At 41.4% G+C, this 15,967-nt stretch overlaps 1 protein-coding gene across 2 annotated transcripts in view; it reads right to left on the minus strand.

The window, feature by feature from the left end:
* CERS1 (ceramide synthase 1) overlaps nt 1-15,967 on the minus strand; it is a 68,034-nt gene that overhangs the window by 19,621 nt on the left and 32,446 nt on the right. For both annotated transcript variants that reach the window (XM_073651537.1, XM_073651530.1), the window contains one exon: nt 585-733. In XM_073651537.1, coding sequence (XP_073507638.1) covers nt 585-733 — 149 coding nt within the window. The remainder of the gene's footprint in view (nt 1-584; nt 734-15,967) is intronic.

Raw genomic sequence — 15,967 nt, forward strand, 5'->3', positions numbered from 1 at the left:
AGTCGCTGAAATTCTGCATCAGCTGGCGGATATCAGATGTCAAATAACAACAAAGCTGCATGTATGGTTTATTTTCTTGTGGCTCAATGATATGACTGGCAGCAAAACTGAGGCATAAAACTGATGCAAAAAATGTTTCCATTTTGCTGCTTTTTATTCAAGGCTGGAGAGGAAAAAACCGCAGGCTAGACACCACTGAAGGGAGCCTTAGGCCATGGCCCCACTATTAGTATTTAGTCAGTATTTTTTCTCAGGAGTGGGAGCCAAAACCAGAATGGGGTGATAAATGCAGAATTGGTGACTTGTTTCTATTATACCTTTTCTCTGATTGTTCCTCACCTGGTTTTGGTTCCCACTCCTGAGAAAAAATACTGACCGAATACTGAGAGTGGGGCTGTGGCCAAACACTTATAATGGGATTGATATACTTACCAGGCTAAATTCACACATGGGAGATATATCAGATTTCACTTTACACAAGAAACAGGTTAGGCTAGAAGGACTCTGCATTATTAACACATAAAGTACCAAGTGAGGCAGTAAAAAAGATATGACACCCACTGGGGAGAGTTGCTTGTACTCACTTGTTATTCATGGTATCCTTGTGCCTTGTGGATGTTTTGCTGTGATCTTGCACCCCCATTTTCTCATCTTCAGAAATATCATACTCCCGAACATCATTAACTTCTTTAACCTGGCCTGTAATTACTTTCACAACGAACATTACTATGTACTGAGAGAAAAGACAGAAATAATATTAAGTGGAAGGCAACATCTACAGTACAGACCAAAAGTTTGGACACACCTTCTCATTTAAAGATTTTTCTGTATTTTCTTGACTATGAAAATTGTACATTCACACTGAAGGCATCAAAACTATGAATTAACACATGTGGAATTATATACTTAACAAAAAAGTGTGAAACAACTGAAAATATGTCTTATTTTCTAGGTTCTTCAAAGTAGCCACCTTTTGCTTTGATGACTGCTTTGCACACTCTTGGCATTCTCTTGATGAGCTTCAAGAGGTAGTCACCGGAAATGGTTTTCACTTCACAGGTGTGCCCTGTCAGGTTTAATAAGTGGGATTTCTTGCCTTATAAATGGGGTTGGGACCATCAGTTGTGTTGTGCAGAAGTCAGGTGGATACACAGCTGATAGTCCTACTGAATAGACTGTTAGAATTTGTATTATGGCAAGAAAAAAGCAGCTAAGTAAAGAAAAACGAGTGGCCATCAGAAATGAAGGTCAGTCAGTCTGAAAAATTGGGCAAACTTTGAAAGTGTCCCCAAGTGCAGTTGCAAAAACCATCAAGCGCTACAAAGAAACTGGCTCACATGAGGACCGTCCCAGGAAAGGAAGACCAAGAGTCACCTCTGCTTCTGAGGATAAGTTTATCCGAGTCACCAGCCTCAGAAATCGCAGGTTACCAGCAGCTCAGATTAGAGACCAGGTCAATGCCACACAGAGTTCTAGCAGCAGACACATCTCTACAACAACTGTTAAGAGGAGACTTTGTGCAGCAGGCCTTCATGGTAAAATAGCTGCTAGGAAACCACTGCTAAGGACAGGCAACAAGTAGAAGAGACTTGTTTGGGCTAAAGAACACAAGAAATGGACATTAGACCAGTGGAAATCTGTGCTTTGGTCTGATGAGTTCAAATTTGAGATCTTTGGTTCCAACCACGTCTTTGTGCGACGCAGAAAAGGTGAACGGATGGACTCTACGCGCCTGGTTCCCACCGTGAAGCATGGAGGAGGAGGTTTGATGGTGTGGGGGTGCTTTGCTGGTGACACTGTTGGGGATTTATTCAAAATTGAAGGCATACTGAACCAGCTTGGCTACCACAGCATCTTGAAGCGGCATGCTATTCCATCCGGTTTGCATTTAGTTGGACCATCATTTATTTTTCAACAGGACAATGATTCCAAACACATCTCCAGGCTGTGTAAGAGCTATTTGACCAAGAGGGAGAGTGATGGGGTGCTACGCCAGATGACCTGGCCTCCACAGTCACCAGACCTGAACCCAATCGAGATGGTTTGGGGTGAGCTGGACCGCAGAGTGAAGGCAAAAGGGCCAACAAGTGCTAAGCATCTCTGGGAACTCCTTCAAGATTGTTGGAAGACAATTTCCGGTGACTACCTCTTGAAGCTCATCAAGAGAATGCCAAGAGTGTGCAAAGCAGTCATTAAAGCAAAAGGTGGCTACTTTGAAGAACCTAGAATATAAGACATATTTTCAGTTGTTTCACACTTTTTTGTTAAGTATATAATTCCACATGTGTTAATTCATAGTTTTGATGCCTTCAGTGTGAATGTACAATTTTCAAAGTCATGAAAATACAGAAAAATCTTTAAATGAGAAGGTGCGTCCAAACTTTTGGTCTGTACTGTATTTTAACAAGCTAAGAAATCTGGTAGGTCATAGGTAAAAGTATTGGGCATGCTTACAAAATCTAGGCAGATTATTATTATTATTATTATTGTTGGTGTGGAAAAGTAGACCATCTCCTGGTGAACAACCAATCAGTGTGAAACGTTTCATACTGAGCATAGTGCCAGCACTGCCAGGCATATTACCAGGCACATTTACCCCTTAATCTGATACCCATTTGAATAGCTCAAGGACTGCTCGATATTAGGCTGGGTTCACATAGTGTATGCCTTTATGTTTAGGGACTCTGTCGAGGCGTCTATGTCCGAACCCCCACAAAACGAGATTCAGGCGTATGGGCCGATGGAGCCATTGACTACAATGATGAAGAAGGCATCATGGTGATCTCTGTTCTGTATCATTTTTGGCCGATTACACCTATTGGAGGCGGGCAGTAAGACATGGTCGACTGTGTTTTGCTGTCAGCCTCCAATAGTCGCATACAGTCAAAAATGATGCATGACAGAGCACAGTGACTGCATCATTTTAGTCATTGGCCCCGTTGGCGCATATACACGAATCCCATTTACAGGGGTTCGGACCTAAGCCCGAAAGAGCCACTGAATGTAGTGGTAAACGCTATGTGAACCCGACCTTTCAATACATTCTACTCTCATGGACCAAACCAAAAGGCTACTTGCCGTGAAGAATGTACAGAGTCGTCTTTGAAATATGAAATATATGTAGATTGCACAGACGGTTTATTAATTTCTATGGGACCCTTGTAATGTTTCACTATCCCTTTGATGGTATTGTAGGGGAACTGAACAATTGCGGCAGGCCTTCCTATAACACGTACAGTGGCATTTAAAAGTTTGATCACCCCTGGTCAAAATTACTGTTATTGTGAACAGTTAAGCAAGTTGAAGATGAAATAATCTCTAAAAGGCATAAAGTTAAAGATGACACATTTCCTTTGTATTTTAGGCAAAAAAAAAAATATTGTAATTTTTTACATTTTAAAAATTACAAAAAGGAAAATAAGCCAATACAAAAGTTTAAGCACCCTTGGAGATTTGTGTGCTCAGGTAACTTTGACCAAGGTTTCAGACCTTAATTTGCCTGTTAGGGTTATGGCTTGTTCACTATCATCATTAGCAAAGGCCAGGTCACGCAGATTTCCCAGCTTTATAAAAACCCAGCCTCCACTAACCTTGTGCCAAAAATAGCAGCCATAGATTCTTCTAAGCAGCTGCCTAGCACTCTGAAAATGAAAATGGTGGAGGCCCACAAAGCAGGAGAAGGCTATGAGAAGATAGCTAATGGTTTTCAAGTTGTCCTTTCCTCAGTTTGAAATGTAATTAAGAAATGGCAGTTAACAGGAACAGTGGAGGTCAAGATTAGGTCTGGAAGACCAAGCAAAATTTCAGTGAGAGCGGCTCGTAGGTGTGACACTTGTCACTACTCATGGACAGACCGTGAGGCAGAGAATTCAGATGTTTCGGGGTCAGTACCAAGAGAGCACATAGAAAACCAAGGGAAAAGACAAAGGTGTAGTCAGGTCACAATCCAGGGTCAAAATACCAAGAGATAGCGGATGTAAGCAAAAGGAAGAGACAGAGGGATAGTCAGAACATGGTCCAAAGGTCAGGCAGTGAAACATCAGAACTCAGAACAACAGAATCAGGCAAACACCAGGAAGCACAAACTACATCTGACAGGAATCAGAGGCAAACAGCTCAGTTAGATAGCTTTGGCAATCTCCAGAACAGAGAACACCTGGAGAAAGTCCTGCACCTCCCAGTCCCAGATTGGACAGCTGAGCTGTCAATAAAAGCACCGACACCTGAGCACGCCCATCACAAGATTAAACAGCCGAGATGTCAATCAAAACACTGACAACTCAGCATGACCCAGTTTCCATAGGACAGGAAAACAATCACTCACTGGGCGGAGGAATCGTGACAGTAGGATTGCTAGAGAGGCAAATCAGAACCCCCGCTTGACTGCAAAAGATCTACAGAAAGATTTAGCAGACTCTAGAGTTGTAGTACTTTGTTCTACTGTTCAGAGGCACCTGCACAAATATGGCCTTCATGGAAGAGTCATCAGAAGAAAACCTCTCCTGCATCCTCACCATAAAATTCACCATTAGAAGTATGCAAAAGAACATCTAAACAAGCCTGATGTATTTTGCAAACAATTCCTGTGGACTTATGAGGTTAAAAAATAACTCTTTTGGCCACAATGATCAAAGATAAGTGTGAAGAAAAAAGGGAACAGAATTTCAGGACAAGAACATCTCGCCAACCATTAAGCCAATGGCACGGGGGACATTTCACAGATAGAGGGAAGAATGGATTCAATGGAATTTCAACAAATTCTTGATGCAAACATATCACCATCTGTAAAGAAGCTGACGATGAATAGAGGATGGCTTCTACAAGTTGGTAATGATCCTAAGCACACGTCAAAATCCACAATAGACTACCTCAAAAGGAGCAAGCTGAAGGTTTTACAATGGCCCTCACAGTCCCTTGATCTGAGCATCATTGAAAATCTGTGGCTAGACCTCAAAATAGCAGTACATGGAAGACGACCCAGAAATCTCACAGAACTGGAAGAATTTTTCAAGGAAGAATGGATGAAAATCCCTCAAACAAGAATTGAGAGACTCTTGTCCTTCTACAAAAAGCGTTTACAAGCTGTGATACTTTCAAAAGGGGTGCTACTAGGTACTAACCATGCAGGATGCCCAAACTTTTGCATCTGCCCATTTTCCTTTTTTTAATTTTTAAAATGTAAAAGATGAAAACATATACATTTTTTGCCTAAAATACAAAGCAAATGGGTCATCTTTAACTTTTGGCCTTTTAGAGATCATTTCATCTTCAACTTGCTTAACTGTTCACAATAACAGTAATTTTGATCAGGGGTGTCCAAACTTGTATATGCCACTGTATAGTAATTCACTTATCCCTATCTGTCTGCAGCTCTTTATTTGATCGCATGTGTTTATATTTCATTTATCCTACTCCATCCTGCAATAACATGGTTGAACTAGACATGTTTTTTTTAACTATTACTATTGGTAAATCTATAGCACCACACCACCTAACAGGAAAACATGAGGATCTTTATTCTATCTAGCCCCGAAATGGCAGAAAGGTTCCCAGGCATTGCTATTTAAGGGGGTCGATGGCTCGGCTGTCTCCTTAGAGTATATGCACACAGAGTCTTTTTCAGTAGGATTTCACCTGGAGTCCACCAGAAAAAGCGCCACATAAAATGCACAGCACTGTCAAAACGGCATTACATGCTTTTTCCATTTTATGTTAGTCTTTTAACCATTTGAAAGTATAGAGTAAAAGACACCAGCGATGGAGCTGCCGCAAAGAAGATGGCAAAATGACAACATAGCCACTGTAAGAAAACGACCCCCAGCGTTTTGCAGAAGCAGCTTTGCCTGGGAAAATTCGGCGGGTGTGCCAGCGTCTACCCTTACCCTTAGAATTCAGAAGAGAGGGCCATATGGACGCACAGCTAATTTTCCTATGAGGCCACGTGCACACTTTGAGTACTTGGTGAGGTTTTTTACCTTAGTATTTGTAAGCCAAAACCTGGAGTGGAACAGTTAGGCTATGTTCACACATTAATAGAACAATACAAGAAAAACCAAAAAAGAAATATAAATCCGGCGGTAATAAGTAAAATATATTATGCCTAGAGTATATAAAGTTAAAGACCAGCCGAAATAGGAGGACCAGTATAGGCGAAAGGGGACAATCGGAAAAATCAATGGATGAAAAAAGAGAGAAAAAGAGAACCGACCATAGAGTCCCAGATGTCAAATATGGTGAATAATAGTATATTTATTGATAACAGGTGACAACAACGAATAACAGATTACCTACATCAATTAAAATAACTTAAAAACATCTAAAAACAGGGGCGCGTATCCGGATGGTGTACAATTCATGTGAGAAATGGATGTAAGAAAAAAACGAATAATGAATAATATACTAGTGTATAAAAATATAATATATGAAAATAAGTAAAAAATATAATGAATAGATTAATAGCCAACTATAAAGAAGATGCACAAAATGGACAATAATTGTAAATAATCAATATGCAGACATAAAATTGAAAACATAAGTAAAAGTGCCAGTGCATTTAAATATTATCAATCCTAACCCCAAAATTGTATAAAGTATAATATGAGGACACATGCTAAATACAGATATCTGTATATAAATATAATAATAATAATATAAATATAAATATCTGTTCACACATTGCGCTTTTGCTGCAACTTTTAAGCTGCGTTTTACAGTACCAGCAAAGTCTATGAGATTTCAGAAATCTCATGCACACACCTTGGGTTTTTTTCCTGATTGATTTGGAAAACGACTGCGTTTTTGAAAACTGCAGCATGTCACTTCTTTCAGTGTTTTTGCAGTGTTTTTTCATCCATAGAAAGCAATGGGTGAGTGCAAAATACAGCAAAAAAAATTCAGGTATCAGGTTTTGCTGCGTTTTTGGTGCAAAAACCTGCTGAAGTTGAATTATGTTTTTTTTATGCACTAAACCTTATAAGCATGAACAAGAGCCAATTGTACCTGACAAAAATGCAGCAACAAAAGAGGCAAATATGCAGCAAAAACTCGGCAAAACATGCTTGTTGTAAGCAGCTTCTTTACTGCCAAAAGAGCAGGTTTTGCCTGCAGGAAAAAAATGCAGCAAAAAGGCAACGTGTGAACATAGCCTTAGAGGAAAAGTACAATAGAAACACGTCACCACTTCTGCATTTTTCACCCACTCCTGGTTTTGGCTTACTAATGCTGAAATCCTCAATGTGTGCACATGGCTTAATGTTGTAAATGGGACCCTCACCATATTTTTGTCCACCTCCTCTACCAACTTTAAACCCACCCTGCTGTTTTGGAAGGTGCTGCATATAACATATAAATGATTGTCTTAAGCATTTTATTTGCTTGATTCAGTACTGATGTGAAATACAGTCTCAACAATATATAATTTTATCTATTTGGGTGCCGTTCAGCTTTCATGGGGAAGAAAAACCTCCAAACTCTATCCTTTTAATAGAAACCATGTTACGATAAAAGTTTAGAAACATGGAGACTTCCAAATAAAATAATCAACTTCCAGTGTAAATGGTCTGTGCACTACTCGAGGCCACATACCACCACATACCAGATTCAGAATTCAATGCTTGGATCACAGAATGGGCATTGTTCATGTAGGATGTACATGCTGAGGTTCGCCATGAATCACAGTATTGTTGCAAGTATTCAGTTCCAGTGAGTTCATGTAACTTTTGCATATATATTCTTGTGTTTTGTTAATGGGCTACTACAGCATTAGGAGTGTGTTTTACTGCTGCTTTTTTAGGATTTGTCTTATTTTGTAGCTGGATGGTAAGCAGCATGAGCAGTTACAAGATAGTCATGTTCCATAAGAATGAACGATCTGTGTGAATTCAGTAGAAAATATGCATAAGGGCTCTTTCACACGTCCGGATATTTCCGGTGCTGGAAAAACGTGTGGCATACGTGTGATAACCGTGTGCCACTTGTGTGCTGAATCAGTATCACACGTACCAGCGCCTGGGAATCAGCAGTACAGTTAGCGCTATTCCCAAACGCCGGGTGCTGAATACTGCCCTCATCATTGTCCCCTGCCGGCACTGTGATCAGCACCAGCATTGGACAATGTTGAGAGTAGTATTCTGCTCCCACTGTCTCCTAGTGTAAAAATAAGAATACAAAAAAAAAATCCTTATACTCACCTGTCTGAAGATTAAATAAGTGTCCCACGCTGTAATCCATCTCACAGCACACACTGAGTAGCAGAGGAGATTGATTCTCTCCAGCGAGTGAGCCCCTGTCCTGTGCTGAGCTCACTGAGTAGTTTCCTGTCACTCACTAAGCTCAGCACAGTCCTGGGTCCCACTCGTTGGAGCGAGTCATTCTCCTCTGCTCCTCAGCGTGTGTGGTTGCCTCAAGCCACTACAGACGAATTAGGGAATTAGGTGTAAAAGTGAGTATAATGTGTTTTTTTATTTTATTCTTATTTTACACTTGCTGGACACAGAATACAACTGTCAGCATTGTCCCCTGCTCTCACTGATCACAGACGGACTTGTGAAAGAGCCCTAAGAAACAGTTTTTTCAGCTGACCTCTTGTAGATAAAGAAATTAGTGTGGCTCAAATTGCAGGAAAGCTAAAACAAGTTGCGGATACAGTCATGGCCAAAAGTGTTGGCACCTTTGAAATTATTTTCAAAATATCAAGTATTTCACCAAGAAAATGATATCGCAATTACACATGTTTTGTTATACACATGTCCAGAGGTGTATCAGGGGGAGAACAGGAGGAGCATTTTCCCTAGGCACAGCCGGCAGGAGGGCGCCGTCGGGCCACCTAATGCGGAGGTTTGAAGTGTCTCCCCCAGCGGCTGCATTTTGTCGCCCCCTAGACTGGGAGTCTGCGGTTCTCTGAGCCGGCTGTCAAGGTGACAACCGGCTCCCAGAAGGTGCAGCGCGCTGGCTCCTAGTGAACAATTGTACTTGTGCCTTTCAGACTCGAGTAAAATTGAAGCTCTGACCACTGGGCAACGTCAGCAGCGTGATCAGGTCATGTGATTACACTGCTGATGTCACTCACTGGCGCACAGAGGCGTGAAGATCATTGGTGGTAAGTGCTCCAGACCAGTGGAGCTGAAGACACTGAGGATTTAGTTTAACATGGGGTGGGGATTTAATGTGGGATGGGGGTATTTAGCGTCTGTGTGGAGATTTTTTTTTAAACTCTTTTTATTGAAAAATTCCACAGGATAATGGTTACAAACAGATTCTGTCATAATATAAGGTCAGGGTAATCCAAACATTAACCATTCTCAGTTTAATACAATTTACATCACGTTCTCAATAATCAGAGTAAACAGTTAGAAGAAAACAAATAGTTTGAAACATAAGCTTCATTGTGGAGCACTGTACTCTTTATTAAACCGGCCCATTCCCTATCAGAATTCAGTCTATATCAATTATAGACGCAATGGAGGTACACTCTTACAGCCCATATACATCATATGTCATTTCCCATGCACTCAAAAGGGCATATATCAGGACTCATAACGTGAGATTAACGAAGTCATGGCACCAGGGGACAAGTGTGTTAAGGGTGAGTCACACCATCTTTCCCATATCCTTTTTAATTTCTGGGGACATCCCCTATTTCTGTATACTATATTTTCATACAGTATTGTATCATTCACTAGTTTTTTCCATTGGTTGATAGTAGGAGATTTCCCTCCCATCTGTTAGAACCCTCCTGTTTGTTTTTTTCCTCTTGTGTTTTGCGGTCACGTGACCACCTGCCTTTATATTCCAGCTCCGCCCTTCTGGCTGTGCTGGACTTCAGTGTTATTGACTGTTTTTCTAGCCAGGTGCTTCTGTGCCTATCCCTGTCAGTTCGCTTGGTCCTTCTGGAACCTCTAGTACCTTTTTGCCTGTTTGTCTTTTTGTGTTCTGCAACTACTTCTCTGTTTAGGAGGTATCCCATTTTTGTTCCAGCCCTTAGTTCTTTTAGGGACCCCTCCCCTTATGCTATAGGTCTTCGTTCAGACTAGCCGAGGACTAAGGCGGGTCTGTTCGCTGGGAACAGGCAGCCCTCTACATCATAGGGATTCAGCTTAGTCTTACTGTAGGGACAGCTTTCCCCTATCTTTCCTTAGTACATGTTGTAGATCATAACAGTAAGTCCAGCCCAAAAAACTAAAAGGAAAGAAATTTGGGGATCAGTATGGTTTCCATCCAGGATTTGGCTCAACGTTTGCAGGGATTGTCTCTGGAGGTGGCCGAGCTCCAGCAACACGTGAGTAGCTGTTCTGGAGCGCATTTTGTGGAACCCAAGGTAGGACTGCCTGATGTTTTTTATGGTAAACAGCAAGATTTTTTTTCCTTTAAAAATGCTTGTTTGTTATATTTTCGTTTGAGACCAAGGTCCTCTGGGAATGAATCACAGCGCATTTGTTTTATTATGTCACTTTTGCGCAAAGAACCACAGGGATGGGCCTTTTCTCTCCAACCTAATGATCCATGCTTAAGGTCTGTAGAAGAGTTTTTTTCGGCTATGGGTTTATTATATGACGAACCTGATCGAATCTCATCTGCTGAGGCAGAACTCAGGTGTTTGAATCAGGGGTCAGGTGATGTTGAAAATTATTGCACACACTTAAGAAGATGGGCTTCAGAAGTCAAATGGAATGATCCTGCTCTGAAATGTTTATTTCTTGCTGGTCTGAGCGAAAGGGTTAAGGATTTGATAATTGCATTCCCTGCACCTGAGACTCTGCAGGATGCCATGCAATTAGCTGTTCATGTGGACAGGAGGCTGAGATTTAGACAGAATGAGGTAAAGACTCCTGTAATGCCAGGTCCTAGTCCCCAGAAAATCTCTGGAAAGAGACCGGAGGTTCGCCGAGGGATTGTGTCTTTATTGTGGTAAAGCTGACCATTTGATTAAGAATTGTGAGCTTCGTTTAAGTAAAGAAAAAAAAGAGGTTAGGTACGCCCGTATAGCTTGTTTGCGCTCTGCAGGAGTATTTCTTTCAGGGAGTACTAGTTTGCAGGAAAATTTGATTGAATTTCAGGTATTTGTGGATTGTGGTTCAACACTTAATGTGATTGATAAAGGGTTTTTGGAAAAACTTAAATTGAGATCCAAACCTTTGTCATCACAAATTTCTGTGATTGCAATTGATAACACTCCCTTGAAATGTATTACTCACAAGGTTGCTGCATTTCCTCTCACTATCAATGGAGTTCACCAAGAAATTTTGGACTTGGTTGTATTAGATAATTTACCCTCTCCGGTCATTCTAGGTTTGCCTTGGTTAAAACTGCACAATCCTTTACTGGACTTGTCTACTAATGTGATAAAGTCTTGGAGTCCGAAGTGCTATGATAAATGTTGTAATGGTCGCAATGCAGCTGTGGAAAAAGGGAATTACCGGTACCTATTCAAGATTTTTTGGAGGGTTTTTTCAGAGGAGGAGTCGCAAGTTTTACCTCCTCATAGGGATTATGATTGCGCCATTGAGTTTGTTCCGGGAGCTACTCTTCCCAAGAGTCGCTAGTTTAATCTGACTATTCCTGAAAGAAAGGCCTTGGAGGAGTACATACAGACTAGCCTGGCTGCTGGTCACATTAGACCTTCTAAGTCGCCTGTGGCAGTTAGTTTTTTCTTTGTTAAAAAAAAAGGACGGGGGTTTACGTCCACGTCTGGATTTTCGTGAAATTAATAAGATTACCGTACGCAATTCCTACCCATTGCCGTTAATTCCTGACTTGTTTAACCAGTTGGTGGGGGCCAAGTGGTTCTCTAAAATTGATCTCCGGGGGGGGCATACAATTTGTTACGAGTGAAGGAGGGTGATGAATGGAAAACTGCATTTAACACTCCGGTAGGTCATTTTGAGAATCTGGTGATGCCTTTTGGTCTTACCAATGCATCTACATTTTTTCAGAACCTTATTAATGACATCCTGAGAACTTTGATTGGTAAGAATGTGGTTGTGTATTTGGATGACATTTTGATTTATTCACCAGATCTAGAGTCCCATTGGCAGAGTGTACGTGAAGTTTTGCAGTTATTGAGTGATAATTCACTCTTTGCTAAGCTGGAGAAATGTGAGTTCGCTGTGCAGAAAATTAGTTTTTTGGGCTACATTGTCTCCAGCGAGGGCTTTGAGATGGACCCGGTGAAGGTTCAGGCTGTGCAGGAATGGCCTAGGCCTATTGGTTTGAAATCTATACAGAGATTTTTGGGTTTTGCCAATTATTACAGGAGATTCATTAAGAATTTTTCTGTAATTGTTAAGCCTCTAACCGATCTCACCAGGACAGCTGCAAATACGGTCCAGTGGACTACTGAGACCATTGAAGCGTTTTAGTATCTCAAAGAGAGATTCAGTTCTGCCCCTATCCTTATGCAGACTGATGAGACCAAGCCTTTTTTGGTCGAGGTCGATTTTTTCCATCTTGTGTTTTGCAGTCACGTGACCACCTGCCTTTATATTCCAGCTCCGCCCTTCTGGCTGTGCTGGACTTCAGTGTTGTTGACTGTTTTTCTAGCCAGGTGCTTCTGTGCCTATCCCTGTCAGTTCGCTTGGTCCTTCTGGGACCTCTAGTACCTTTTTGTTTGTTTGCCTTTTTGTGTTCTGCAACTACTTCTCTGTTTAGGAGGTGTCCGATTTTTGTTCCAGTCCTTAGTTCTTTTAGGGACCCCTCCCCTTATGCTATAGGTCTTCATTCAGACTAGCTGAGGACTAAGGCGGGTCTGTTCGCTTGGAACAGGCAGCCCGCTACATCGTAGGGATTCAGCTTAGTCTTACTGTAGGGACAGCTTTCCCCTATCTTTCCTTAGTACATGTTGCAGATCATAACACCATCCATCTTAGTGCTATCGCTTTCCTGGCCATAAATATAACCTCTCGAAGGAATATCAAATCATAGTGTCTCCACATTTCCTCATCCACAATACCCAAGACACGAAACTCTGGACTACATTCAATTGGCATCCCAACTATTCATTCCAATGCAGTTATCACTTCACCCCAATATCTTCGTATTATCCCACAATTCCAAATAAGCTGCCAGAAATCCACTCCTGATTCCCCACATCTGTGGCATTCATCAGATGCCAGTCTACCAAATCTATACATTCTCACTGGGGTTAGGTAAGATTGATGTAGTACAGTGCCTACAAGTAGTATTCAACCCCCTGCAGATTTAGCTGGTTGACACATGCAGAATTAACTTGGCATTGTGACATTTGTACTGTAGATCAGCCTGGAAGTGGGAAATGCACTGCAGCAAATTTTGTTTTTGTTTTTTTTTTTAAAAACGTTAAAAGTTAATTCAGAGTGTCATTTATTATTCAACCCCTCAAACCACAAGAATTCTGTTTGGTCCCCCAAAAGTATTAAGAAGTAGTTCAGGCACCAAGAATAATGAGCTTCACATGTGTGGATTAAAGATCTCTTTTGCCAGCCTTTTCTGACTATTTAAGACCCTCCCCAAACTTGTGAACAGCACTCAGACATGGTCAACATGGGAAAGACAAAGGAGCATTCCAAGGCCATCAGAGACAAGATCGTGGAGGGTCACAAGGCTGGCAAGGGGTACAAAACCCTTTCCAAGGAGTTGGGCCTACCTGTCTCCACTGTTGGGAGCATCATCCGTAAGTGGAAGGCTTATGGAACTACTGTTAGCCTTCCACGGCCAGGACAGCCTTTGAAAGTGTCCTCCCGTGCCGAGGCCAGGCTTGTCCGAAGAGTCAAGGCTAACCCAAGGACAACAAGGAAGGAGCTCCGGGAAGATCTCATGGCAGTGGGGACATTGGTTTCAGTCAATACCATAGGTAACGTACTCCACCGCAATGGTCTCCGTTCCAGACGAGCCCGTAAGGTACCTTTACTTTCAAAGCGTCATGTCAAGGCTCGTCTACAGTTTGCTCATGATCACTTGGAGGACTCTGAGACAGACTGGTTCAAGGTTCTATGGTCTGATGAGACCAAGATCGAGATCTTTGGTGCCAACCACACACGTGACGTTTGGAGACTGGATGGCACTGCATACGACCCCAAGAATACCATCCCTACAGTCAAGCATGGTGGTGGCAGCATCATGCTGTGGGGCTGTTTCTCTGCCAAGGGGCCTGGCCATCTGGTCCGCATCCATGGGAAGATGGATAGCACGGCCTACCTGGAGATTTTGGCCAAGAACCTCCGCTCCTCCATCAAGGATCTTAAGATGGGTCGTAATTTCATCTTCCAACAAGACAACGACCCAAAGCACACAGCCAAGAAATCCAAGGCCTGGTTCAAGAGGGAAAAAGTCAAGGTGTTGGAGTGGCCTAGTCAGTCTCCTGACCTTAACCCAATTGAAAACTTGTGGAAGGAGCTCAAGAATAAAGTCCACATGAGACACCCAAAGAACCTAGATAACTTGGAGAAGATCTGCATGGAGGAGTGGGCCAAGATAACTCCACAGACCTGTGCCGGCCTGATCAGGTCTTATAAAAGACGATTATTAGCTGTAATTGCAAACAATGGTTATTCCACAAAATATTAAACATAGGGGTTGTATAATAATTGACCCACACTTTTATGTTTAAAATTTAATAAAATTCAACTGAGCAACATAACGTTTTGGTTTGTAAGATTTATGCTTCTGTTCATAAAACCTACTCTCGTTTGCAGTTTGAAGGCTCTAACTTATTTGCATCTTATCAAACCAGCTAAATCTGCAGGGGGTTGAATACTACTTGTAGGCACTGTATATATAATTGAATTAATTTATTATTGGCGGCTGGTGACACCACCATATGCGCCTCCGTCACATCAATCCATTGATCATCAGTTATAGAAGTGATTAATTGCCGCCATTTATTCCCAACAACAAGTTGGGTAGAAGCGATCTTAGAGTTCAGTAGAAAGGTATATAGAGAAGATACCACGCCTGTAGGTCCTTGAGTTTTAAGTACTCCTATTAACGGGTATTTACTGTAGATATTCGCCTCCTAGGATGTGGGAATTGGTGTGTTATGGCATGCCTCATTTGTAGATATCTGTATAAATTCCTATGAGGGATTCCAAACCTTACACGAATTTGATCAAATGACAATAAAATTTTGTTTTCAAAAATCTGATTAAGTGTTGTTATTCCGTGTTGCTTCCAGAAGATTGTGTCCAGTGGGTTTTTAAGCTGTGGAAATTCAGGATTATCCCGTATTTGGGTTTCTCCCATTTGATCAGTAAACCCCACGATACGCTTACTCTCGCGCCACACCTGCATCGCTAGGTTATGTGCAAATAATAAGCCCTGTGGTGGTCTGTAAGAGCCTTCTAATATAGCCCATGGTGTATTCTCATTTAATAAATGTATAAGATGCGCTTCTGCATTGGTTAGTTTATCACTGCTTATCCAGCACTTCAAATATCGTATCTGACCAGCTAAATAATAGAGAAATAGGTCAGGCACCGCGCTACCCCCTTGATACTTGGGTCTCTGTAGAGATCTAATACTTAGTTTGGGCCTTGTTGAGCCCCATATAAATGTCTCCATCATGCTGTGCAGTTTCCGAAAAAAATCTTTGGGGATTTTAATGGAAGAATGTTCTAATACATACAGACATTTTGGAAGGATAATCATTTTGATTAGGTTAATTCTTCCCGCCACAGACAATGGAAGTTGGGACCAGCTTTCAAATTTTTTCCTCATCATATCCTTTATGGGGTACACATTGTCCTTCAGGTCCATAATTGGATTTTGATTAATTATAATGCCTAGATATTTGAATTTTTTTACTACCTGTAATCAAAAAAAAAACGTTCAGTTATGTTATCTATAAGTGGCATAACCACAGATTAGCTCAAATTGATTTTAAGGCCCGATAATTCCCCAAAGTAAGTAATAAAATTGCTCTTGGAAGGGATTGCTCTATTTTGTTTAGAAAGAGGATCAGGTCGTCTGCATATAACCCCACTTTATCTATTCTAGA

Source organism: Phyllobates terribilis, unplaced genomic scaffold (assembly GCF_046119375.1).
Source record: "Phyllobates terribilis strain yellow unplaced genomic scaffold, ASM4611937v1 Scaffold_1__5_contigs__length_1240528914, whole genome shotgun sequence".
Taxonomy (NCBI): Eukaryota; Metazoa; Chordata; class Amphibia; order Anura; family Dendrobatidae; genus Phyllobates; species Phyllobates terribilis.